Source organism: Pan troglodytes, chromosome 10, assembly GCF_028858775.2.
Source record: "Pan troglodytes isolate AG18354 chromosome 10, NHGRI_mPanTro3-v2.0_pri, whole genome shotgun sequence".
Taxonomy (NCBI): Eukaryota; Metazoa; Chordata; class Mammalia; order Primates; family Hominidae; genus Pan; species Pan troglodytes.
In genome coordinates, this window is record NC_072408.2 from 122,798,871 (window position 1) to 122,824,356 (window position 25,486).

General features: G+C 36.5%; 1 protein-coding gene across 4 annotated transcripts in view; it reads right to left on the bottom strand.

Annotated features, from left to right (window-relative positions):
- The window catches only part of MED13L (mediator complex subunit 13L), a 319,642-nt gene that overhangs the window by 43,678 nt on the left and 250,478 nt on the right, over nt 1–25,486 (bottom strand). For all 4 annotated transcript variants that reach the window (XM_054664662.2, XM_003313951.7, XM_054664664.2 and 1 more), the window contains exons 5-14: nt 20,286–20,431; nt 17,609–17,803; nt 17,055–17,243; nt 12,942–13,107; nt 10,630–10,734; nt 6,190–6,921; nt 5,204–5,429; nt 4,099–4,204; nt 3,662–3,786; nt 791–890 (exon numbers count right to left, since the gene is read on the bottom strand). In XM_054664662.2, the coding sequence (XP_054520637.1) occupies nt 791–890; nt 3,662–3,786; nt 4,099–4,204; nt 5,204–5,429; nt 6,190–6,921; nt 10,630–10,734; nt 12,942–13,107; nt 17,055–17,243; nt 17,609–17,803; nt 20,286–20,431 (2,090 nt within the window). The remainder of the gene's footprint in view (nt 1–790; nt 891–3,661; nt 3,787–4,098; nt 4,205–5,203; nt 5,430–6,189; nt 6,922–10,629; nt 10,735–12,941; nt 13,108–17,054; nt 17,244–17,608; nt 17,804–20,285; nt 20,432–25,486) is intronic.

Below are 25,486 nucleotides of genomic sequence, written 5' to 3' on the forward strand. Positions count from 1 at the left end.
AGCTGTCAAAATCCAATCTCTGTATACTTCCCAACTTCTAGATTTGAGTAAATCAGCAAGCACTACATTTATAGGTTCATAAAGCTTTTTGACTCATCCCTATGACATGGTGGTTTTTCCCCTCAATTTGTTCTCATTACCAGCTGAAGTTAATGAGAAGGTGTTAAAGAATGATTTGCAATGGAATTATGTTTCTGCTTCAGAGTATTCACATAAGCTACCCTGACTTTTTTTCCTCTTGTAGAATAATCTGGTTTCTTAGGGCAAAGAATATACTCAAAAAAAAGAGGTTCATCTCTTTGTCAGCATATATGGTAAAACTAGTTGATCTCAAAAGGAAACACAAAAACTTTAGTATGCATCTTGAAAAGGACCACTGAAATCAAATATCCAATATCCTTGAGTGAATTACATTTATAAAAACAGAAACATTTTACACAGTCTTATAATAGAGTATCAGTTTGAAAAATCACTTGTGCAGCATTTATTCTACTAGGAAAGGACTATTAGAAAAACAAACCTAAAACATGTTTTTCTACATTTTAAGCTATAAAAAGCTAATTCTTAACTGGAAAACAAAGGAAAGGACTTCAAATTAAGATGGTTTCTGTATATGATTAGCTGCCTGCCATCTCAGAACACCAATTTATATAGGTTTTAATTCACAGTTAGAATTCTGTCAAAAGGAAGGGGAATTTCAGATAAAGATAAAGCACCACTGAGTATGAGAATATTATATCTAAGTTACAGGCAGTGAGCCACAATGGCTCAGTCAAGTTTCTCTACCTACTTGGTGGATAAGGAACAGCAGCTCTTCCATCCTTCCCAAGAGGTCGGTCTTCTGTCCCAACTGCAGGCATTTTTGATGAGCGCAGAGCAGGTGATACAGCCTAAGAACAGATGATGTTATTAAAACAGAGTGACGTGTATGTAAGTAGGGCAGCATTCAAATATTTCCTAATGTATGCCTATTGGTAGATGCCTCTTGGTAGAAGCGTTTACCAGGTGAACCTCTAGAAATACCAATAGATAGTGAAACAAAGGAGATGGTTACAAGCTTATCAAGTGTAAGAAACAGTGAATTTTTTTCATGGATCTTGTGAGGGCAGATTGCGCCATCAAAGGAGAGCTTGCAGACCTTAAGCAATTCTTCCCTCCCAAGTCAATTTTCAGGGACACAGTGTTACATTAGGGTGGTGCCTCCAGTAGTAACTGACAATTGGTCTGGTTTCCCTTATACTTGGAAGCAAGCAGCTAAAAGGCATAATCTCAAGCCCTCCAATTCTTTTTTTTTTTTTGCATTTATCACAACAAACTATGTATCTTCTGTACCTATTTTTATAGTTACTATTTATCTTCACCAAAAATAACCTTATTTTGTAAAATTATTGAAATATTCAGAAGGTTTTTCTCTGATCTGTTATTCAAAAACAAACCAAGTGCATTACTGGGCAAGATTATCTTTAACATTAAATGAACTGGTGATGAATTAAAATAAAATATAAAATAAAGCAAAAAATGATTTTTACAAATAGAAGGCCTTTTATTTATTTATACTTATACAATGTCACAACATTGAAATGTAAAATTAAAATTAAATTCAAAGACACATGAGATGACAACTCAGCCAACAGCCTCCCAACTCCATTTACGAGTAGTAAGATGAATTAGCAATATATTCTAAGGTAAACCGCTCATGTGATTAAATGCCAGACTAAAAATCAGAGTAAAGCAAAAACACTCAGAGAAATGAAAATTTGATTGAAAATGTCCAATTCTCCTTTTCATGTTAATATTACTAAAAGTATATTCCCAACAGTTAAACATTTCTTCATTAAGCTTAATAGTAATTCATAATTTATACAAAGAATAAGTTCAGTGGCCCAGAGCAGAAACAATTACCAGGATAGTGGTCATGAACAGATCAGGCAGGCCACTCCAAAATGCTTGCTCTGTTCTTTTCTTTCTCCTCCTTTGACTTGTACCTCCTTTTCTTTTCATATTGGATTCCCATCACCATTGCCAAAGCACCTATCCTAACCCTCTGTATCTTTAAAACCAAACCCAGGCAGCACTTGGCCTCCGGTGGATAGTCAAATTCAATGCCTGGATCAGCAATGAAGAAATGAGTCATTTCTTCTACCAGAGTTTTTCACATTGTCATGTCCTTTTCCTTCATGTGGCCACTGTATAAATTCAGATTCTAGTGTTCCAATCCAACAAAAGTTACCAGATTAGAGGATTCCTGCTTTCGGCATATCAGACTGGAAAAAAAAATAGCCCTTCTGCCAGTTCAGTTCTATACTCAGCAGCCCTCAGAGGAACACATATTAGTACAGTTTAAAATCCAAAACTTTCCTAGACCTATCAGTCTCTAATCATCCAAAAAAACAGACCAATGGTCTGTTCCTTATCCCTGAAAGCTAATCTAGTTCATTTTTGTTGTTTAATCAAGGCTCATTCCACACTTAAACTAATGTCCCTCCCCCCTTCCTCTCAATGACCCTGTCTTTCCATATTTCAAGTACAATCCATTCTTCCAGACCATTATGATCTCCTCATCTTCTAAGTACTTATAACAGTAATGGTGTATAATATCTGTTAGATACATTTTATTTTAAAGTTTGAATGGGCTTTAGAAATGTTTCCTACTTAACTTTCAAGCCTTAACTTAAACACTGCTCCCCATCACTTGGTCACTTCGTATCTGAATGTCCAGCAACTTTAGATTCAGGTCTATTATTGTACTCACAGCAATAAGTACATTATAACTTTATGTGCCATTTCTCCTTATGTCTGTGAGCATCTCAAGTATAAGGGTGGTAATTTAATCATATTTCTAACCTCAATGACTAGCCTTAGTACCACTACAAAGGAATTAACCTTCAAACAATTAACAAATGTATGTAAAACAGATGAATAGGGAGGTAGATAAGTGAATAAATGAAAGAAAAGTAAACTAATAAGCTGACCTTTTTGAAAACAGAGCCTATCTTACTCATCTCTAGGTCTCCCAGAAAAAACAGGCACTTGTATTTGCCCAAAGGTACAGAGTTGGTTAGGAGGATGAGGACACACATTTCCTGACTCTTAGTTCTGCTGATCTCCAAAGAATTATAGTAATTATTCTTCTCTGTCATTTTAATCGTATGCTGCCTTGTAGTATTTAACTTCTATGTATATAAATTCTATTCCCCTACAATGATGCCATGATCTTAAAAAGTATAAATCATATTTGCATACCTAACCTCTGACTTATTAGATGAATAAAAAGTTATGTGGGCATTACTTTAAAAATCAAACCTAAGGGACAACGTAATACATTTCTAGTAGTCCTGTGATATTTAGAAGAATTTATTACAATAAATGTGAAAGATTTTAATACGTACAACTGGAATACACTAATGAAAAAGATCCTTCAATGAACAAAACTCGAGGTGGATACACTACGCTAATAACCTTTACAATCTTTTCCAAGTATACAAACTTTTTTTATACAGCGTGACTAGATTCCAGTATACAGACATTTATAAAGAACATTCAGAACCTGAAATAAGAGCCCCCAAATTCAGGACACCAAACTATAAAGAAATACTACAACACTGACATAAAGTCCTTTCATGTAGCGAAATTTTTGTTTATGTAGCTATGGCAAACTCACCCCAAGTTCGTCGTCATCAGAATTATCAAAGATGTTGTCTAAGTCATGCAGGGAAGGTGCCAAATCTGTTACCTGCGTAAGGCTACTGGAGCCAGCTCTGCCAGCAGCATTATCCTGCCGGACATCTGTAGGAAAGGAGGCAAAAGACACAGAATAAACAACTCCACCAAGCGCAAAGGAGTAGGGAGAGGACACGGATCTCAATGAACATGACCTGCCTGTGAGTTTTTCCCTATGGTTTTAGTTAAATTTAGAGACAATTATTTCCAAATATGTTTATCAGTTTTGAAAGGAACTGAAAAACAAACTATGAAAAATATATTAAAGATGAGATGAAATTCTTATTACAATAAGAATAAAATTTGACATTGAGAAGCATCTCCTTTGCATTTCATTTTAGCAACAATCCAAGTGAGGCAAATAATCATTGTACACACCTGTTTTAGTAGCAGAACTGAAAATAGACATGGCATTTTTCCCATCAGGCACCGGCGTGGAATGACCTGGTGTAGTGACATCCTTGGTACCAAATCCATCCTCTGACTGTATAATAAATTCAGCCAAACAAAACACATGAACACCAACCCAAAGTGTGAAATATGAGGGAGAACACAAAGAATTAGAGGGTAGAATGGAACTTGTTATGAGCACAAGTATGATAAACCATGGTCTATGCAACCAAAGGAAGTAAAAGATAGGTCCTTTCTCTGGAATTTCAACAGAACCATGAGCTCCCCACTTTCCCCTCAATCCTATGGGGTATTCTGAGTGAATCAGTGTTTTATGCCTAAGCAGTACTGGTGGCATTTGATTACAGACCTGCCATGGTGTTAAAAGCTGCCTTTAACAACATTTTAGATGCTAAATTATAGATTTGGCTTTCTGGGTCTAGGGAGATCTGTATAAAACAATCTAAAAAGCATTCCCCTAACTATACCAGCCTCTTATAATTGTTTTATTTCCTTGATTCTCAAGAATACCTATTTCAATGGCCCATATTTTAGAATGCCTGAAAATTTGAAATTAAAGACAGCAGACACAACCAGTACTCATTTTTATGATGATGAAACCAGTAAAATTAATACTGATAGTCTATGGGTAGAGTTGATATTAACCCAGAGAATATATAGGTATAGCGCTCAACACAGTAAGGATAAGAAGCGCTCGATAAACTGTGTATACCTACTGTTACAAACATTTTTTCCTTTACATTTTGGGTAGTTCGGAATAATATTTTAAAAGAAATAGGGAGCATAGGCCAACAAGAATTAGCATATGAGAGAAAACATGCACTGTACAAGCTATAGCCTGGAAAATATGAGGCTTCATTTATGTTCGGCTGACTTTTAAACAAAGGTGAGCCATGACATAAAAAGGAACAATACGCTGTTCAATACAATAGTACCAAGAGCATGAATATGGGGACAGAGCACTCAGGCAAGACTATCTCAAACGTTCTGCCTCCAAAGTCTTCCCACACATGTTGTACTGACATAGATAGAAACCCACACCATGCTGGACTCTCTCTCTGTTAAATGGTACCTTATTCTTTTTCAGGGAATCTTTCTCCGTCCCTTGTTTGCATTTCTTGTTGGCTGTAAAGATGTATTTTATGTCACCATCTTCAAAGGTATATGGGTCATTCACTTCTCCCAAACTGTCTCCAGGTTGTTGTGATAGAGGCAATGGGTCAAGGAAGTGGAGTGGCTGCATCTGGGGCTGTTTGTCTTGCCAGATTTTAAACCGTTTGTTAGGTTGTGCTAAGAGTCTAAAAGACAAAAAAAAAAAAAAAAGAGCATTTATGCCTTAAAGCATTTACAAAGTTTAAACTTTTTGTAAAAACAACTAAAAATTCACCGATATAGTGATTTGCTTTTACAGTTTATATTCATGATTAAATAAAAATTAGCATACTTTGTCAAGAATATATGCTTTTGTCTCTGGGTCCATCAATTCCACTTAAGAGCACAGGTTCTCAGGACGGACTGCCTAGTTTCAAATCCCATCTGTGTCATTTACTAACTGCATGGCCCTAGTTTCTCAGTTATAAAATTAACGTAATAATATGGTACAGTGAAGATTAAATGAGATAATCTATGTAAAGTTTTAGAATGGGTGGCTCAAAAGAGCTATAAATATTATACTAGATACATGATACATACACCTGAATGCAGGCAAAGCCTTCCTCAAAAATGTCAACATACAAAGAAGGCACTGACAGCAGTATGGAAAGTCTTATAAAGCTATATTCTTTAATTAACAAACAGTAGGGCAAAAATGAATTAATATATTTGGAGTGTACTTAAATGGCATAAAGAGTTCTTTATATGCCCATGTGTCAAATGACATGTGTGCTAACCTATAAGTAGGACAAAGCATTTGACCATTAAACATTTTCCATATCCAGAGTCAAGAAGGACAAAGAAAAGCCTACTTCAATTTTGAATCTGAAAGTTTAGCAGGTAGAGATGGGGAGGGAGCCCATGCCCTTCTGGTGGACGGGTGGGTGGTGCAGAGAGCTGTCTTACCTTTGCAATGCAGTGCTCTCTGAGTTTACCTCCATTTTGGCATCACATCTCTCACCCTGGAGCTCTGGAGGCCTGAACTCAGCATCATCACTGGGTGGGAGACGATAACTATGCCACCACTTTTCTGATGACTCCGGGTTCGAGGGCCTAATCCCACAATATAAGGCTGTCTCGCTGACCTCTGCCATGAGAGGCAGTCTTTGGCCTACGAGGACAGTTCTGTCATCCAGAGTAGACAACTGCTGGAGTTCTAGTCCATTTCCATAAAGGGCTGGATTCACAGGGACCGATGGTGGGTCCAAACTCTCTGTTTCCTGACCTCGTGGCTGAGGGCTGAGTGTTGGTGGCAGAGGGGATATAGGGGAATGAGGTGAATCCATAGGATTCAGATTCATTTGCTTGCTTGTATTTCTGGAAGGCACGGCCATTTGCTTATCATATTTCCTACTGCTAGACACCTCTAAGGAGGAGTCTATCCCTGCCAACCCTAGTTTCTGTCCTGGTGTATCTTGTTCCATGCATAATTCTTCGGCCACAGAGGGCCTATGGTGAAATGGTATTAAGGGTCTCTTTTGCAGCTTGTCTCCTTTTTCCTGTCTTTCTGTTGTTTTGTGCTTAGAAGAAGCAGGAGGTGGTAAAGATGAAGATGATGATGGTCCTGCACTGAACCCTGGTTGAGATACTGTGGGAGGTCGATTGGGCCCGACTGCACAACGTTTTAAAAGCTTATGCCTAAAATGAGAGTAAACAATTACATCATTATAACATTAAGAAAAGAGATTCTCTGACAAAATTTTGCCTTTTAAAGCATACATCAGATGTACTAATACATATAAAAGGGCTCTAAGTTTTTAATTATACTTACATAACTAAAAAACACAATACACCCCAATGAAAAATGAAGAATCAATCACATACAAGTTAAGCAGATAAGAAATGGGCACAGCAAAAGATGTAAGGTACATTGCTAATCCCTACAAATCACTGATTCAAAAAAACCCAAATCTTTTAGATTTGGTGAGGGCCTCAGATAACCTATTCATACTGCATCTTAAAACCATAAGAGTAGAGTCATGAGATTCTCTGCCAAGAAACAACAAAGCTTCCAATTTCTATTTTATAACACTCTACTAACTGTAATATAGAATGGCTTATAATGGCTTGTAGTGCTGTAAATTGGGAATAAAATAACTATGCAACTACTCTGCCTCAAAGTGTGGAACTAAAACAGTAAGTTTCCATCCTAAGAACATTTAATAGGATAAATATACTAGAAACTTTATGTGCCACTATATCTAGGCAAGAAGGGATAAAAGACAACTTTGGATCTTACAGACACACGTTAAAATGACAGAAGTTAACGCCACACATACACAAATGCACCTGAACCATCTAAGCAGAAAAACCAAGTCGGCTCACATCTTAACACACTTCTTGGCAAGCATGGGTGTGAAAAAGGGCTCAGTAAGAGCCCACTAGATGATGCCAAGGTTTAATCTGTACAACAAAGTTATACTGCAGGTCAGCCAGTACCTCCCAATATATAAATCATTCCCGGGGAAATATGTGAGCTCTCCTGCCGGTGTAGTAGTAACTCTCTGAGGCCACTAGGGTGGCATTAAATTACTGCTGCATTGCACTAAATGATGCCCTAGTGAGCAGTAAAACGGATTTGTGGGGCATAATGGGATGGTTTAGTGGGACAGCAGGATGGCTGCCCTGCTCCATAAGGCCATTAAAGAGTGGAAGGAGTGGTCTGTACCATAATGGGTTTGGTAATCCTGCAGCAGATAATCTGCAAATACTCTTGCCAAAGTCTTTGCTACTCTAAAAAAATAAAAACAAACACTCCTGAACTTCTTGTCTTTAAGCTCAATGAGCATGGTACCACAGTAACATGTGAACGTCTCATCAGAAAGTATCTCAATATCTTATGAAGGTACTTACTTTAAAACCTAAAATTTAAAAGTCTTTTAGACTTTTTTTCTCAGAGAGCATTTACCCGCACTAGTTCTTTGAGAGACACTTTATGATACCCTCTTCAAAGTAAAGATTTTTTGCAAAGTGGATAATCTAATCATAAAGTAAGTTTTTTCAACTGTATTTAATGATTCAGCTACATTGCACAAAGGTTAGAACGAGGAATGCACAGTAGGTAGGAGAGAATCACAGTGCGTCTCAGCAGGAAAAGAACCTGGTGCAGGCAGTGGGAAAATCAGACGAAGTCGGCACACTATATTGGTGACTGGTGGTAGGAAGAAACCTGAGGCAGGGCCCAAGCATGTAGAAATAGATCATGACTAAAAGAACAAGGAAAGGAGAAGGACTACAATAGGCATTTCAAAGGAAGTCAGTGTGAAATCCAGTGACAGATTACATCTAACAAGTCTGTAGGCTGGGAAGAGAAAATTGTGATAAAAATGACCACAATAGGGTTCCAGGTTTGCGGGGAAGCATACATGGCAAAAATTAAGGATTTTTCTTTCTTTTTTTTTTTTTTGAGATGGAGTCTCGCTCTGTCGCCCAGGCTGGAGTACAGTGGTGCGATCTCGGCTCACTGCAACCTCCACCTCCCGGGTTCAAGCAATTCTCCTGCCTCAGCCTCCTGAGCAGCTGGGATTACAGACACACACCATGGCTGGCTAATTTTTGTTTTTTTGTTTTTTTTTTAAGTAGAAATGGGGTTTCACCATGTTGGTCAGGCTGGTCTCGAACTCTTGACCTCGTGATCTGCCTGCCTTGGCCTCCCAAAGTGCTAGGATTACAGGCGTGAGCCACTGCACCCAGCCTAAGGATTTTTCTTAAAGGCATCCCCCAAAATACAAGACTATGTGAAAGTCAGATTGGGACAGAAGTTGGAAAGTCAATGAATGGTGCCTTGGTATGCATATGGTTATAAAAAAAAGACCTGAAGATATATGCATTTGGCAAAGAAATACAACAATAATTCCAGAAAACAAAAAGCAAAGCATTATTTGTTTATTTACACTTAATGTGTTACAAAAATAATTCCAGGTAGCTAATAAAAATGTGTAAAAGTCAGTAAATACGTTATTTTTTTAAGTGAAAAAATCTGGGCTAAGGAAAGAGCAGGGAAAATAAGATGAAAGAAAAGTTAAATACACTACAATTTATATCCTATGTATGTGCTAAAGGCGGGCCTTAACTTGGCTGTGAGTTGTCCATAAGTCAAAGTTACTGGGAAAATACTTTTTGTCACACAATTCACAACAGCCTAGAGACAAGAGTAAAGTAGGTATTCACCTACTAACACCAGAGCGAGGCTCTCACATGCTCAGAGAGGGAACCCTTAATGAGCAAGCAACTTCTTCAAAAACATCCTCCCTGAAAAATCAATAATGAGTTTCATTAGGCTTATCCTTACATCTCTCAACAAGAGGCTACCAAGGCAGAGCTCGATAAAGAATCAATTCAAGGGGCAGGGGAGAAGAGGAAAACGTGTCAAAGCTGTTCCCTAAGTGTACACACGCAGCAGTCTGCATATATGCAGGGGGCGTATGGACTACCTCCTCAGCCTGAAGCCAAGTCACTCATGCTACATTAAGAAACCCTGATCTCACCAGAGACATGAATGGCCATCTTCTAAATATGCTTATCTCACCTGAACTTTTTATCAACATTGAACAGTATCAAATTTGAAAGTGTATATTTCTGAAGCGGGGCTACTCAAAATAGCCCAGTCGTGGTGAAAAATCATCACCACTTCTTCTAACTGTCAAATGAGCTGGGGGTTAAGACTTATGCCCACTTAAAGAATTTAAGAACCCTAATGAAAACCCATGACGGTAAGATTCTTTAGTATCATGGTGGTAAGTGGTATCAGAGTGGTAAGTATCAGAGGTAGTATCAGAGTGGTAAGTCAATGGAATATCCACGAAGAATGCAAAAATTTTCTACAAAAAAGCAATCTGAGGACGTATCCAAAGAACTAAATGAATAAGCAAGGTATCATTACTGCAACAGTTTTAGCTTTTAGCAGTTGTGACCAAATACCTGTCTTGATCAAAAAACACCACTGCTAGCAACAAAACAAATTATCTACAGAAAGTCTCTTTAATCCAAATTCTATTGACTCAAGCCCATCTGTTTTTAATGTATCTCTACTTTAAAATTAAGAGTAGTTAAATAAAGTCATTTAAAGGGCTAAGAACTGTCTTGTCAAACTGATGCCTTTAGTTTTGAAGCTGCTAACCAGAAAAAAGTTGTGGGAGCAATACGTTAACAGGGCCGATTGTCTAACAAACTCTGAGTCCTGACAATAAAACTGTATCATCTGCATATAAGAAAAAAACTAATCTTTTTCTTCTCTACTGGAGGAGAATGGAGAATCAGGAAGAACTGATCTGTGAGGCCAGGAGATGAATCAACAAGATGCGCCATCATTCGATCCATTACTATTTTGCCTTTTTTATTACCTACCTGGAACAAGAACAGCTGACTCTTTGGGTTGGATCCACAAAATCCCAAGTAGCAGGATTGCTAGCAGGCTCTTCTTCAAGAGTTGGAGTTGACATTTGGCTCCTCCTAAAAGGGTTAAAAATGTGACTTATGTGTGAACATAATACCCATACCCCTGGGGAGAAAAATGTTCAAGAGTTGAATACATTTCATTCACATAGTAATGGTATCCTGCTGACATGTAGTTCAGAGCAACCAATGAATAAAACAACCTGTTTTATGTACTGGAAGCAGGATTCAAAATGTTTCCATTTGGCTGGGCGCATGTGGTTCATACCCGTAATCCCAGCATTTTGGGAGGCTAAGGTGGGCGGATTGCTTGAGTCCAGGAGTTTGAGACCATCCTGGGCAACATGGCAAAACCCCATACATACAAATACAAAAATTAGCCGGGCATGGTGGCGCTTGCCTGTAGTCCCAGATACTTGGGAGGCTGAGGTGATTGCTTATCGGTAGCATATGAATTCTGAGTCAGGAATGATGGTGATGCCAAACAATCCCAGATTATCCACATGGGTGGCTGAGATAGACACCCTTGCTTACTCAGGGTTCAATGTACCCAAACTTTGTTTCATGCACAAAATTGTTTTAAGACATTGTATAAAATTACCTTCAGGCTATGTGCACATGAAACATAAACGAACTTTGTGCTTAGACTTAAGTCCCATCCCCAAGATATCTCATTATGTATATGCAAATATTCCAAAATCTAAAAAAAAATCTGAAATCCCAAACACTTCCGGTCCCACGAACTTTGAGTAAGATACTCATCCTGTAAAATATTTACTAGCATTTAAGAGCAGCACTCCTAATGTGAAATAGAAAATAGAAGTATCTCCTACATATCACTGATAATTGGTAGCAAAAAGCAGATCGCTTTATTATACAATGAAATAACAATAAGGGGCAATATTTTTGGATTGCTGATTTTGCTACAGCAGATACTGCAAAGTGTTTCAACAGTGGCTCTACAGGGAGTTCTCCCACTCTCTGCCCTCCACTGCCCTCCTGGTTGTCTCATCTCCCTGTTCTGTACTGCTGAGAAAGGGACTATGATCTGTTAAGAGTTGTGGAGGTGTAAGGTTGATGGTGATTAAAAATCAAACATGATAAGTGAAAGGAAAAGAAAAAGAAAATGTTTACTTGGAAACAATCTAGGCATTGCAGATGGAAGTAAAAATATCTGTACCAATTATTCTAAAGGAAAGGACCATTTTAAAGTGACTAGAGATAACTTTTTAATTCTAGAATGTGACATGATTTTCCACTGCAATTATTTTAGAGCTCTCTACTACATCTTCAATGGACTATTCTAGAATCAATTCATTGGTCAATATTTAGTATGAAATTGCTAAAAGCTGGGTCCAAAGGACAGGTTTTAAATCTGTATAAAAACTTGGAACAGTAGTCACTTAAGAAACACTTCATTGGCTTCTAAATGAGGGAAGTTATTGGATGTTACTGACATGCATGTCCATATTCATTCTGTTTCAGAGAATCAAGACTCATTTGTCTACTTTCATTAGTCAAGAAAGCAGACATCTACTCATATTAAAACAGAGATGAAACTGTGCTGATTATGTTTACATAAATCTTGATCAGTGGAATAGTACTTATTGACTCCTGTTTGTCATTACTGTTTAGGCAATTAAAATAATCAGCAGCAGTCTTTTCTAAAAATCAATTCTCTCCTTTTCCAAAAGTATGTTAAAGAAGAAAGGCAGGGAGACTGGAAAGGAAGGAAAGTTAGGTCGGGGAAGAAAAGAACATAATTTTCTCAAATCAACAAACAGGAGCACGGCAGATAATAAACACCCCTCCAACTGTCATCAGTCTAGTTCAAAAATGTATTGTTAATTACAACTAAGGCCTGTATACAATAGTAAATCAGCAAGGAAGGTTCTTCCCCTTCATAATAGGGATGCATTCATACATTGATATGCAAGGAAAAACCAAACCCACTGGTTGCTGTCCTGATACCCATGGTGAATCCCTGTGCCAGCTGTGCTACAAAATATTAGGTCAACACCATGCCAATCTGTACAGTATCAGGAACTTCAAAAAGTTTCTCGATAATGAAATCAAGTACAGTAAATGTCTTGATTTTAACATATTTATTTCAAATTTTATTCTACTAAATTCAAAAAGATGAAATACCAATGATGACCTCTCAAGTTTGGTCACACAATAGTGCAATGTGATTGACATTTTCCAGGTAGCAATCAAGGAGATGGTTACTAAACTATGATCTAGACATAATCGAGAAAACTTACTTGGACTGGGTTCTGTTGAGGATGCATTCCTTCCAGACTCGATGGACCATATGATTGTGGAGTTTTGGAGGAATCTTCCCCGATCTCTTTGGACTGTGCATAGTTATCATCCCTCCATCTTGGGAAACCAGGTGACTGGCAGCACTCTGCATACCTCCACTCTCACCTGAAAAAAAAGGCAATTTGGAATGTTAGGATTTTCTGAAAAGGTTTCCTACTTCATAGACTGCTATCTTATTTAACATAAATATGCATTTTAATTGTTGAAAGTCATATACATAGCTTTTTCCCTATCCCCTGGCAATAACACTATCTATAATCATGAGTAAAATTTCTATCAGAATGGATTTTTTCCCTGGAACTCTGTCTGTATGATTCTTTGTTTTTTCTCCCTAAATCAGTTAATCAGATGAACACTCACACAACCATAAGGGCACACTCATACATAGGCACTCCTACTCCACATGTATTGGAAACAACTTAGAAGCAAGGGTACATACATCACAATATTAAAGATGCAAACTTCCACTGATTGTTTTAGATTTTTAAATCTTAACACAGTCAATGAGTTTCAAGGCAAAAGGGAACAGTAGAGGGAGCTTTATACTCATGTAGCTAAATGGCTGTATATCAGCAGCACACAGTGCCCTGGGTAGGAAAAAGAAAGTAATGGCACAAAGCTTTTAACAAGGTCAAATTTCAAATTTGTGTGTGGTACTGTTTGTCCTTATGCCTGACACTATGTATTTAAAACTTAGTACTACAACACCGAAAGAGGTTGTCTTGACATTTTATTTCAGAGGATTAAAAATTCACTAGTTTCTCTCTAGTAACTCCACTTAGTTTTTCCAAATACAGTGGTTATAAATATAATCTATTTCTTTCAACTATGTTCATTATGATTATTGATGATACTGATTGTTGTTTATATTTTGAGTATTTTACTACTTCTATCTTATATAAGACAAATACTAAAGTCAATTTCCAGTATTAAATTCTGATTTAATCACTTTCACCTATTTGACTTAGTAAGTATATATTATGGATTTTCTTCTCAATAGAACTATGATGCAAAACATCTTAACGAAAGTCAAGGTGAAAAAGAAAGAAGCAACTTTATAACACTAAGTATTCTTATTATCAATGAAAGATGATGATGATACAAGCTGAATGGTCAGGCTTACGTCTATTTTAAAAAAAGACCCAAATGCTTATATTCTAAGGAAATGAAGTGCTCTTCTTTCCGATAAAAGTATTACTATATTACAAATGAGATAAGAAATTTGAACTTTGCTACATTTTAAAAGTTCCCAACTTGGTTCATGATGCAAAAGAATTTCAATTTTACAATTGCTTTTCAAACACCAATTATAAAACTAGGCAAACTAAAGAAATAAACAGAAGTATGAAGTAGATAACATAGACCTTCTCTCCAAAACATCGTATGATATAGCTAAAGAGATCATATGCCCATGGTATCATAAAGAAACAATTTATGACCAAGAAAAGAAAAGAGTAGGGAGAAACAAGCCATAGAGACTTTCCTGACTAAAGCTAGGTTGAAGCTTTTCAGTGGCACTTACATGACTGAACTAAAATCTGAGTGGTATCTTAGATGGAATTAAACAAGACTTGTTACTCCAATCTGTTAAAATGCATGTTGAATGTTGTTACTTGCAATTACCTCTACATATCAAACAAAGAGGCAAGTGGATATACCAATCCAAATAAGGTATGAGTAATGTCACTAATACTATTCGGCCCTCCTAAGCCCTCTGCTAATCCAGGAGAACTTTGGTGTTTTTTAGACGGCAAAGTAGCCCATTCTGTCCTATATCTAGAAAAATATGGCATTCAACTACAGAATGTCAAGGCTGACCGGGATACTCTCTGATACAGCATTAAGACTCCTAACCTGTAATTCAACATCCTATGATATGAAAATTTAGGCAAATTCATTTTACTGCAAGGATATCGGCAGCTTTTGTTCAGTTGTGTGTGTTTGTTTTAAGGAATAAGGCGACATCAGGGGATTTATTTATCCAAGGCCTAACACAATAGCATACAGAGTTAAAGGGCAAGGAATTTGAAGATCCATAGTTAATTAGTCCACATTGAAATTCCCCCATCAAAAAAACCTCTTGTTTCTGAATTATGACTATTAAGAGCTCTGAACTGACCAGAGGTCAAAGCCTCATTTACACAGCAGGCCTTCAGTTTTAAGTTGAATACAAATTTCACTAAGTACAAGGCAAAACAAAAACAAACAGATAACAAGTGGATAACTTAATGTAGTGCAATTGTTAAAAATCCACATTGTGATGTGCAATTAAAAACTTCAAAATACTGATAATTCTAATTTTTATATTCATATATCTTCTCTATGATTACTACAAAAGACTATGAAAGTTCTTTTTTAGTTTAATATAGCTGATTGATGATAAATCCTTTCACAAGGAATCATCCAAATTCTCTGCTCTACCAAATGAAAGCCGGAAGTACTTTTTTATTTTTTTGAGATATGGTCTAGCTCTGTCGACCATGGTGGAGTGTACTGATGCTGTCTTGGCTCACGGCAACCTCCACCTCCTGGGCTCAAGCCATCCTCCCACCTCAGCCTCCCAAGTAGCTGGAACTACAGGCATTTGTCACCATGCATAGCTCATTTCTGTATTTTTTGTAGAAACAGGATTCCACCATGTTGCCCAGGATGGTCTGAAACTCCTGAGCTCAAGCGATCCACCTGCCATGACTTTCCAAAATGATGGGATTACAGGCATGAGCCATCATGCCTGGCCTTGGATGTACTTTTCTTTTCTTCTTTTTTTTTTTTTTTAACCATCTCAGCAAATACATGGTTCTTAAAAACATACATGTCCATTTCTATGTCTCCCACAAAACATCTGAGTAATTACCTCCAGACAATGTGTGCTAAACTTCGAGTTTTGAATATTGCTTTAAATTATTGCTACCACTTGTATATGACTTTATTGTTTACCAAGCACTTGTATATATTACCTAGTATGTACAACAACCCGGTAAAGTATGCATTTATCAGAAAAAATAACCAAGATTCGGAAAAACTACGAGAATTAAATAAGGTCACTCACCTTGTAAACGATATAGCCAGGTTTTACAACGAGGTGCGCTCAATCACAAAGTATATGCTTTTCCCCAATATCTTCTTTAACTATAAACATTTATTTAATGCCCACTAATTGCCAAGAATTGTGCTAGAAACTTTGAAATTTTGTCTTACTCTGGTAATTTTCATGAGGATTACGTATGTATCATGCTTGATAGTTTATTTTCAAAGTTTAGCAGCCAAGGCTTTATTTACTCTAATGTTCCTGCCAGCTTGGCCCACATTCAATGCTTATAAATAAATAATCTCATTTCAGCTCAAGTATGATGAGTATCCTTTCCATACTGACCACAGTTCTAATTCAAGTGAGGTCAACTACAACAATAACAAAGTTAATATAGGAACTATACTACTCAATAAAGAAGGCAAAAATGTTCCCAATTTAAACAATTTCTGAATTTTTCCATGAAGACAGGCAGTTCCAACTGTCAAAACTGTCCCATATAATTAATATTTATTATTAATGCAGACACTTTACTGACAGAGAAAAGTATTTATTCAGAGCTACTAAGCACTAGTCTAACTTTATATCTAACAGGGAAAAGAGTTGTTCAAGGCCTGTCCCTGGCTGACAATGGTCACTGGGGCAGAGGCTTCAGCTACTCTCTGATTTAGTATTCTTCAGTTGTTCAAAATTTAAAAAAACAAAAAACAAACAAAAAAAAACCCTACATTTTATCTATATGTGAACACATACACACGTACAGGGGCAGATGTGTGTGCAAACCTTAACAGAATCTAAACTATTTAATAACAATAAAGACTAATATGGACAGAGTTAAAATTCTGAAGTGTATGAATTCTGTTTGTTTATAGTTTTCCTTCTCCATTTTGTAATATCCTTATGTTACTCTACTACCTCCATCTCTTCCAACAGGAATTTCTGTTTTCTCACCTGTCCCATGGCAGGTAGACTATACAATTGTCTGAGATCTCTTCTCCCCAGGACACTCCTGGATCCTACTCACCTAGGATAGCCTGTTCTGGAGAGGTGGGAGGGGTCAGAGGCATCCCACAGTTACTTGGGTCCTTCACACTACCAAGCCCTTGCTGCCCAACTGCAATGTGGCCTCCAGCACTGGCAACACTCTGAGGAACCGGGATGTCATTCTGAGAGATCAAAACGAATGCTGAAGGGTAAACCATCCGAACACCACCTATAAGCAAACAGAACAAGGAAAGAATCAGGACTGAGAAAGAATTCATACAAGACTTCCAATTTTATGATTCCAATGGTGAAAATGAGATGCTCATGAAGTACTGCCAAAAGTGATAGGCTCCATTCTTTCATAAGTTAATAGCTGTTTAAACATGTGTTCCAACATCATGATAAGAGCATTTGGAATACAGGGACCAAGGGTGCTTCAGGCAAGATAACTACTCAGTATATACCATTGTGTCAAGAGAATTTCTTTAAAAAGATGGGTATGGAGATTATTTCTGATGAATCTAAATGATTATCTTTTTAAATTAAGGAATAGGAAGAAGAATAAAGTTCTTCAGGCAAAATATTTTCTCTTACCAACAATTACTTCAACTGCCACAGGGAAATCATCATCATATCCCAACTCGTCTTCCTCTTTCGATTCTTCTTTCTTTTTTAGCACCATCGGGTAGAAATACTGCCATTCCTCAATCAACTTACGAGTGGCTGGGTCTGACATCTTGTATGCTTGGCCTGTTAGCGTCCCATTTAAGCCATAAGGACTTACCAGTACTATGGAGGGGAGGAGAAACACATGCTAAACATTAGAGAAATAATTCCTACTTAAGTGCAACACTAAATATGTGGTAATTTTAGGTTACAGTATCACTTAATGTGCATTGTTCTTTATTTCCTAACTCTATTTAAAGTATGATTTAAAAGAAATTTTTTTAAAAATTATTTTTGTAGAGACTGGGTCTCACTATGTTGCTCAGGCTGGTCTTGAACTCCTAGGGTCAAGTGATGCTCCCGCCTTAGCCACAAAAGTATGATATTTTGAAGTTTCTTGTTTTAAAATTTCTTATTATTTATACACCTCTCACCTCCCACAATTTTTAAACGAAATAAAATATGGATAGTACAATGTTATCAGACAGCTATGCTTTGAAGCATATACATATCTGTTTAATAATAGCCTGTACAATGTAAACACTGACTCTCCCAAAACAGAAGAAAATCATTCAACATGGAGACCGCAAATGCTGCCTAAAACTTGAACACTCTTGTGGTTCCTGAGACTCCCTAAACATCTGTGGTAATCAAAGAATAACATATAAGTGAAATTTCTAACAGTGGGAAAGTCTTAATGTACAAAAGCTTGAAGCATAATAGTTATCGTTTCTGTTTTGACTGTTTTAGAGGTCTGTTGATAAAACAACTCTAAGTAAAATTTGATTTAACTCAAAGTAAAGGACCCAAAGTCCTCTATCTTCTTTCAGTATTTGACCTTGATGGCATTTTCACTGAGTCAGACACAAAAATATAGTTAATATAGTACTGTGAATTACCCAGCCAGTTCATAGCCTTGAAGTGAGTACTTCAATCTTCCAAATAATACGTTTCTGAAGATAAAGGCCACTTTTTCTTAATTCTAATTTTTAACAAAAACTCAGCATGGTCATTAAACGGAATGTCTTCTTTTTTTTAATTTTTTTAAAGAGCTAGATCATATGTCACATCAATCAAGAGAGAGACAGTTATAGACATCACATGTATCGTTGAGTCTTTCTGCTGTTCTTCAATGATCCAAATGGGATAAAAATACTGACTCCAACTAACACAGTTAATCAAGGGTAATTTTTTTGCAATAATGCTTCCAGGAAATTCCCACATCAATTTGGATAATTATGATGAATATAATTATCCATAAGGACAGCAACTGCCTTAGTATGGTCTTCCTCCACACCAATCATGGAAAATAAGCAGAATAATGCTCCACAAAAGTATTCTATGACTTCCATCAGTGACAAAAATCAGAAAAATTAAAAGTGGTCTATAGGGACCTGGTATTCCTAATATTATTGTTCCCAACACTGAAGATTAGAAATAAGTTCTCTTCCCTCGTGACTACTTATTCCTCTGTTATTACCATAACTAAATGCTTTTATTCTGAGTGATAAAATGTTGGATGAAGTCAGATGGTCCTCAGCACTTTTACACTCAAGAAAACAGTATTTTAAAAATTCTGACAAGCCATAATTTGCAAATACTGTACAATTTGTACTGTACAGTTTAAGAATTGGGTTTTGAATTTTCTAGTAGTTTTATTATATTTGGGGCAAGAAACAGATGCTTTCATTGAATTAAATCAGAATCGTTTATAGAAAACAAAAAATAAATACAATGGAGGCTAAATGCTCATGACAGGCTGTTACAGCAATTATAATATTTTAGTCAAGTCTGTTAAAATATCAGTGTTTTTAAAAATTATATTGTGTGATATGCTAAGACTATTTCAACCAGTCATCTCTAATAATGACATATTAGACTGAACCAAAAAAAGATTGTTTCCATATGGTTCAATCTAATATTATAACATTTAAAAGTTACTCACAGAAAATTCTGAATTCCAAAGACAAAACTAAGATTTGTAATGCTCAGATCAAAAGGACATGAAGTTATTTTGGTGATATCTAGGTGGTAAAGCTGAGAATTAATGAAAATATGAATGTATCAATTACATTTAAATTACAGCTAAATACCTATTACCAATGGAGTTTAAAATTAAAACAAAGTTAGGAACATCGCTGAAGAAACTATAAACTGTATAATTCTAGAACTTTGATTCTGATAGAAATTTCAAATACTAAGTATTTGGTTTATCTTCTATAAACCATTACATTCCTAAAACCTTGTTAATAAACACAACAATGAAAACCTTTAATTTGTGACTTTGGTCAATTACTCATTGAATTCTATTTTTCAAGTATTTATTGATTTTCTTTTGTTCTGAAGGAAATTCTACATTTTATTCTTACAAAAGAATACACATAAGATCATCTTATATATGCAATAAGCTTCAGCGAAAAACTAACACACTATTACTACTTAATTATGAAATGGTAGTCTTTTCTTCCTCTTCAAAATCTGACCCTTATGCTTTGCTTTAAAATGTCCAGTTAAGATAAGGTCTCACCCTGCAAAACTTTACTGGGCAAGATGGTTATCCACTTGGTGGCGGATAGAGGTGGAGAGCAGGAACATCCATACTTACCTTGAAATGGTGCAGGTGAAGACTGAGCCATGTGTATATGCTCCTCATTGATCAAATAAATTGGCTGGTGCTGGGCAATCTCCACACTTGTGCATACATTACTTTCTCCATGCAGAAAGAATGTGAAAGCACAGGACAAATGCTCACTACAAAAGAGAGAATGAGAAACTCAACTCTATATTTTGGTAGGAAAGGGTGCTAGAAACAGGAACTACAGGTAAGATACAGCTCTACTTTATCAACCGTCCAGTAAGGCTGACTTCTAATTGTGGGCAAAAGAGAAACTTCTAATTCAGTATTGACAAACTAAGCCATCAGATAAATCTGGAAATACAAATATACTGCATTGAGAACTTTTGTAAGTTACTGTACAAAATGTTTCCAGTTTCATTTGCATAAAATCTAACTCTTATGCCAACTATAAACACCTAAGAACAGAGAAGGAATTGGAATAGTTTTCTATTGTCTCAGTGTCTAGCACATGACAAGCACTCAAAACGTGTTAAGTCAAATAAATGAATAAACACTTAAAAGACTTATTTTTTAAAGTGGCCCACTGACCCAGCATAACAGCTCACACCTGTAACTCCAACGTTTTGAGAGGCTGAGGCAGGAGGATAACTTGAGGCCAGAATTCAAAACCAGCCTGGGCAACGTAAGACCTCATCTCCACCAAAAATAAATAAATGAATTAGCCAGGCACGGTGGTGTGCACCTGTAGTCCTAGCTCCTGAGGAGGCTGAGGTGAGAGGATTGCTTGAGCCTGAGGGTTCGAGGTTGCAGTGAACTGTGATCAAGCCACTGCACTCCACCATGGACAACAGAGCAAGACCCCTGTCTCAAAAAAAGTGGCTTACGAACAAGATCAGAAGGCAACCCCTCAGCACATTTTTTCAAAATTGTAACTTTGGCCCTAAGATAGCCATAACATATCTCCATTTCTCAAAACATCTCGTAAGAACATTTTCCTGATGAAACAAAATCACTTTTACTAAATAAAGCCAAGCAACCACAATTTTTAAAAGTCATCTCAAAGATGCTGCTTCTTTTCAAAACTTCTCTAAAGTACTATAAAGTACATTTGGAGTACTACTCAAAAAAAAAAAAGTTGTTTCAAGTGCAAAATCATAATGCTTGAAAGGAAAAAATGAAATAAAATTAAAATGTTTCTCTATCACATAGTGACACATATATATTCTCCTTTGACCAGTATGTTTAGATAACATTTTTTGTTTTACCAAAATATGACATTTCACCAGTAGGAAACACCCAGTCTTGGTATCTGGGTATTTAACATGACAGAGTAAATTCAAGATAGTGACTACAATTTTAAAAGAATTTTGAAAAAAGTTTTAAAAACCCTTGATACCATACTTCTAAGTTTAAGTTCACAAAAGCAAAAATGCACATAATTTGAACATCTATAGGTATAAAATAATATAAACAGTAAAAACACTCTGTCCTTTATGAAAATGACACTAGAAACACACCATCTTCTACATACAACATTATGTCTGGCACATTAAATAGGACCAAAATATAGTTTTACTGATTGTGGATTGGCTTATTTTTCAGCTGTAAATTTCAGCTAAGGGAGTTTGAGCTGACTTATCCCTATTCATGCCCAGTATCCCATGTAGTTACTAGCTTATTTATAAGAAGCTGGTGGGAGAAATAAATGTAGACTACAGCCACAGAACATGTTCTCTATTCCACCGAGTCCCAACTGTGCATCAGAACAAATACAACCAACATTTATCTAAGAATGGTGCAAGGAGCCTGAAGTGACACTGAAGAAAACACAGTCCTTGCCCTCAAGGAGCATATTCACTAGCAAGAGACTGATATGAAAACACATGAATAAAATAAAGCCAGGCACAAACATACAAATAATAACAAAATGCCATAGAAAGGCTAACCAGTAGTGATTTCTTCAATTTAGAATATACAAACAAATGCTTTAAGAAGAAAAGAACAAATGAAAATTTGAGAAACGTCCATTCAGGTATTTTGCCCAGCTTTTAAATCTGGTTGGTTTCTGCTACTGACTTGAGTTCCTTAGATATTCCAGATATTAATCCCCTGTCAGATATATAGTTTGCAAATATTTTCTCCTATTCTGTGGGTTACCCTTTCACTCTGTTGGTCAGTTCCTTTGCTGTGCAGAAGCTTTTTACTTTGATATAACCCCATTTTCTATTTTTGTTTTTATTACCTGGACCTTTGAAGTTTTATTTTTAAAATCCTTGCCCAGATCAATGAATGTGAAGAAGGATTTCTCCTATGGTTTCTTCCAGTAGTTTCATGCTTTTGGAGGGGGAGGGGGAGGTGATCTTGTATTTAAAGTTTTTAAATTGAACTGGTTTTGTATGTGGTGAGAAATAGGGGTCTAGTGTCATTCCTCTGCATGTAGAAATCCAATTTTCCCAGCATCATTTTTTGAAGACACTATTCTTTTCTCTAGTATGTGCTCTTGGCACCTTCTTTTAAATCAAGTGTCTGTTGATAAGTGAATTTATTTCTGGGTTCTCTATTCTGTTCCATTGATTTACGTGTCTGTTTTTATGCCAGTGTCATGCTATTTTGGTCACTATAGCTTTACAGTATACTTTGAAGTCAGGTAGTGTGATGTATCCCCTCACCACTGCTTTGTTCTGAAAATAAAACATGCAAATGGCCAACAGGTATATAGAAAAAATGTTCAACGTGAGTAATCATCAGGGAAAGGAAATCAAAATCGCAGTAAGATATCCCTTCACTCCAATTAAAATGGACATCATCAAAAAGATAACAGATAACAAGTGTTGGCAAGGATGCAAAGAAAAGAGGACCTTTATACACTGTTGGTGGGAATGTAAATTAAGACAGCAATTATGAAAAACAGTATAAAGATTCCTCAAAATGTTAGAAATACAACTACCATATGATCCTGTAATCCCACCACTGGTGATATACCCAAAGGAAATGAACTCAGTATGTCGAAGAGTTATCTGCACTCCCATGCTTATTCATTATTATTCACAATAGTTAAGATATGGAATCAACCTAAGTGTCCATCAAGGGATGAATGAATAAAGAAAATGTGGTATATAATACACAATGGAATACTATTAAGTTATAGAATGAAATCCTGTCATTTGAGACAACATGGATGAACCTGGAGGACATTATGTTAAGTGAAACAGATCAGACACATAAAGACAAATACCACATGATCTCACTCACATGTGGAATCTAAAAAACCTGATATCATATAAGAAGAGAGCAGAATTGCCATTATCAGAGGCAGGGGAGGGAAAGGGCAGAGATGGAGGAGGTTAGCCAACAGTTACAGTTAGGAACAATAAGTTCTAGTATTCTATTGCATAGTAGGGTAACTAGTTAACAATAATGCATTGTATATCTCAAAATAGGTAAAACAGACAATATTCTTACCACAGAAAAATGATAAATGTTTGAGGTTATGGATTTGTTAATTACCCTGATTTGATCATTACACGCTGTATACAGGTATCCAAGCATCACTTTGTAGCTCATAAATATGTACAATTATTATGTGTCAATTTAAAATAAAATAGAATTCAAAAGAAGAAAGAAAATAGGGTTTAATAGTAAAAAGAAAAAGTAAGAGAAAACATGAGGCAAGGAACAGATGTGGTTAAGAGAAGGATATAGTTTGGAATGGTGGGATGTGACTGGAAAGGAGTCAAAAAAAGGATGTCGGGGGCCATCCCTTGAGACATCGAAAGACTCGTATATGCAAAATAACAGGGAGTTAATTTAAGGATTGGTTTTAGAAAGTCTAAGGAATTGTTATAAAAATTTCAAAATAGTATTCATTTGAATTTGCTATGTCCCAAAACACAGACAGTTGAGAAGCATAAATAAAAAAGATTAAAATCGAATCAAGGATCTTTTATATTGATAACTTAAAAAACAAAATGTCCTTTTAAAAGAGGCACTGAAAACAAGAAAAATAGAAGTTATAGTGGAAATATAACAGAAGCCACCAGTAACTATATATTTTTGGCAAGTTATTTCATCACTCTGATCAGTTTCCATAGATGTAAAAGCACCTGTTAGTGCAGACTGCTGGGCCCCTGAGGCTCTGATTCAGGAGGTTTAGGGTGGGCCCCATAAATCTGCATTTTTAACAAGTTCCCATGTGATGCTGCTGCTGCTGCTGCTCCTGGCTCAAAGACCACACTTTGAGAATCACTGGGTTTGATAATGCCTAAATCCCAACTATTAAATTCTATTTTTTCTAAGATCATGTAAAACAAGGACAGGAATGACAGCACTGACACTAGAAAGTTGAATCCCCCTGTGACCTAGCAACAGCACTTCTAAGAATTTATCCCATAGATAAAACTATGGTATAGAGTACAGATTATAGCACTGCTTGTAATAAAGTCGGAAAAACACTAAAATGTCCATCAGTAGTGGACCTGTTAACTAAACTATGGTATGTAAGCTACAAAGTAATGCCCTGCAGCCATGTAAAAGGAAATGATCACACTGATACGGAAACACCTCCAACAAGGACTATTATGAGAAAAAAGGAAAAAGGTACAAAACAATATGAGTAATATACACCCAGTTGTATAAAATGTGAAAGTGGGGAGAAAAATATTTCCACACACAATTTGCTTACAATTTGCAATGTGGCATAACATTTTTCTGAACAGATCATTTAAAAAACCTAATAACAGCTAGGCAAGGTGGCTCACGCCTGTAATCCTAGCACTTTGGGAGGCAGAGTTGGGCAGATCGCTAAGCTCAGGAGTTCAGGACTAACCTGTGCAACATGGCCAAAACCACATCTCTACAAAAAATACAAAAATTAGCTGGGTGTGGTGGCACTGCCTGTAGTCCCAGCTACTCGGGTGGCTGAGGTAGGAGGACAGCTTGAGCCTTTGAGGTTGAGGTGGCAGACAGCCCAGATCATGCCACTGAACTCCAGCCGGGGTGACAGAGAGACTCTGTCTCAAAACAAACAAAGAAACAAACAAACAAACAATCCCTAATAATTTTGGTTCCCTCGGGGAATGAAACGGCATGACTAAAGGGGAAAGAGAGAATTCACAATATTCTTTTATACTTGTTGAAATGTGGGGTCATGTGTCACACAGAAAGCAATGTGAAGGCAAGATCTGAGGAAGCCCTTGCCTCCTATCCTTATGCAGCGCTGCTTGTTGGCC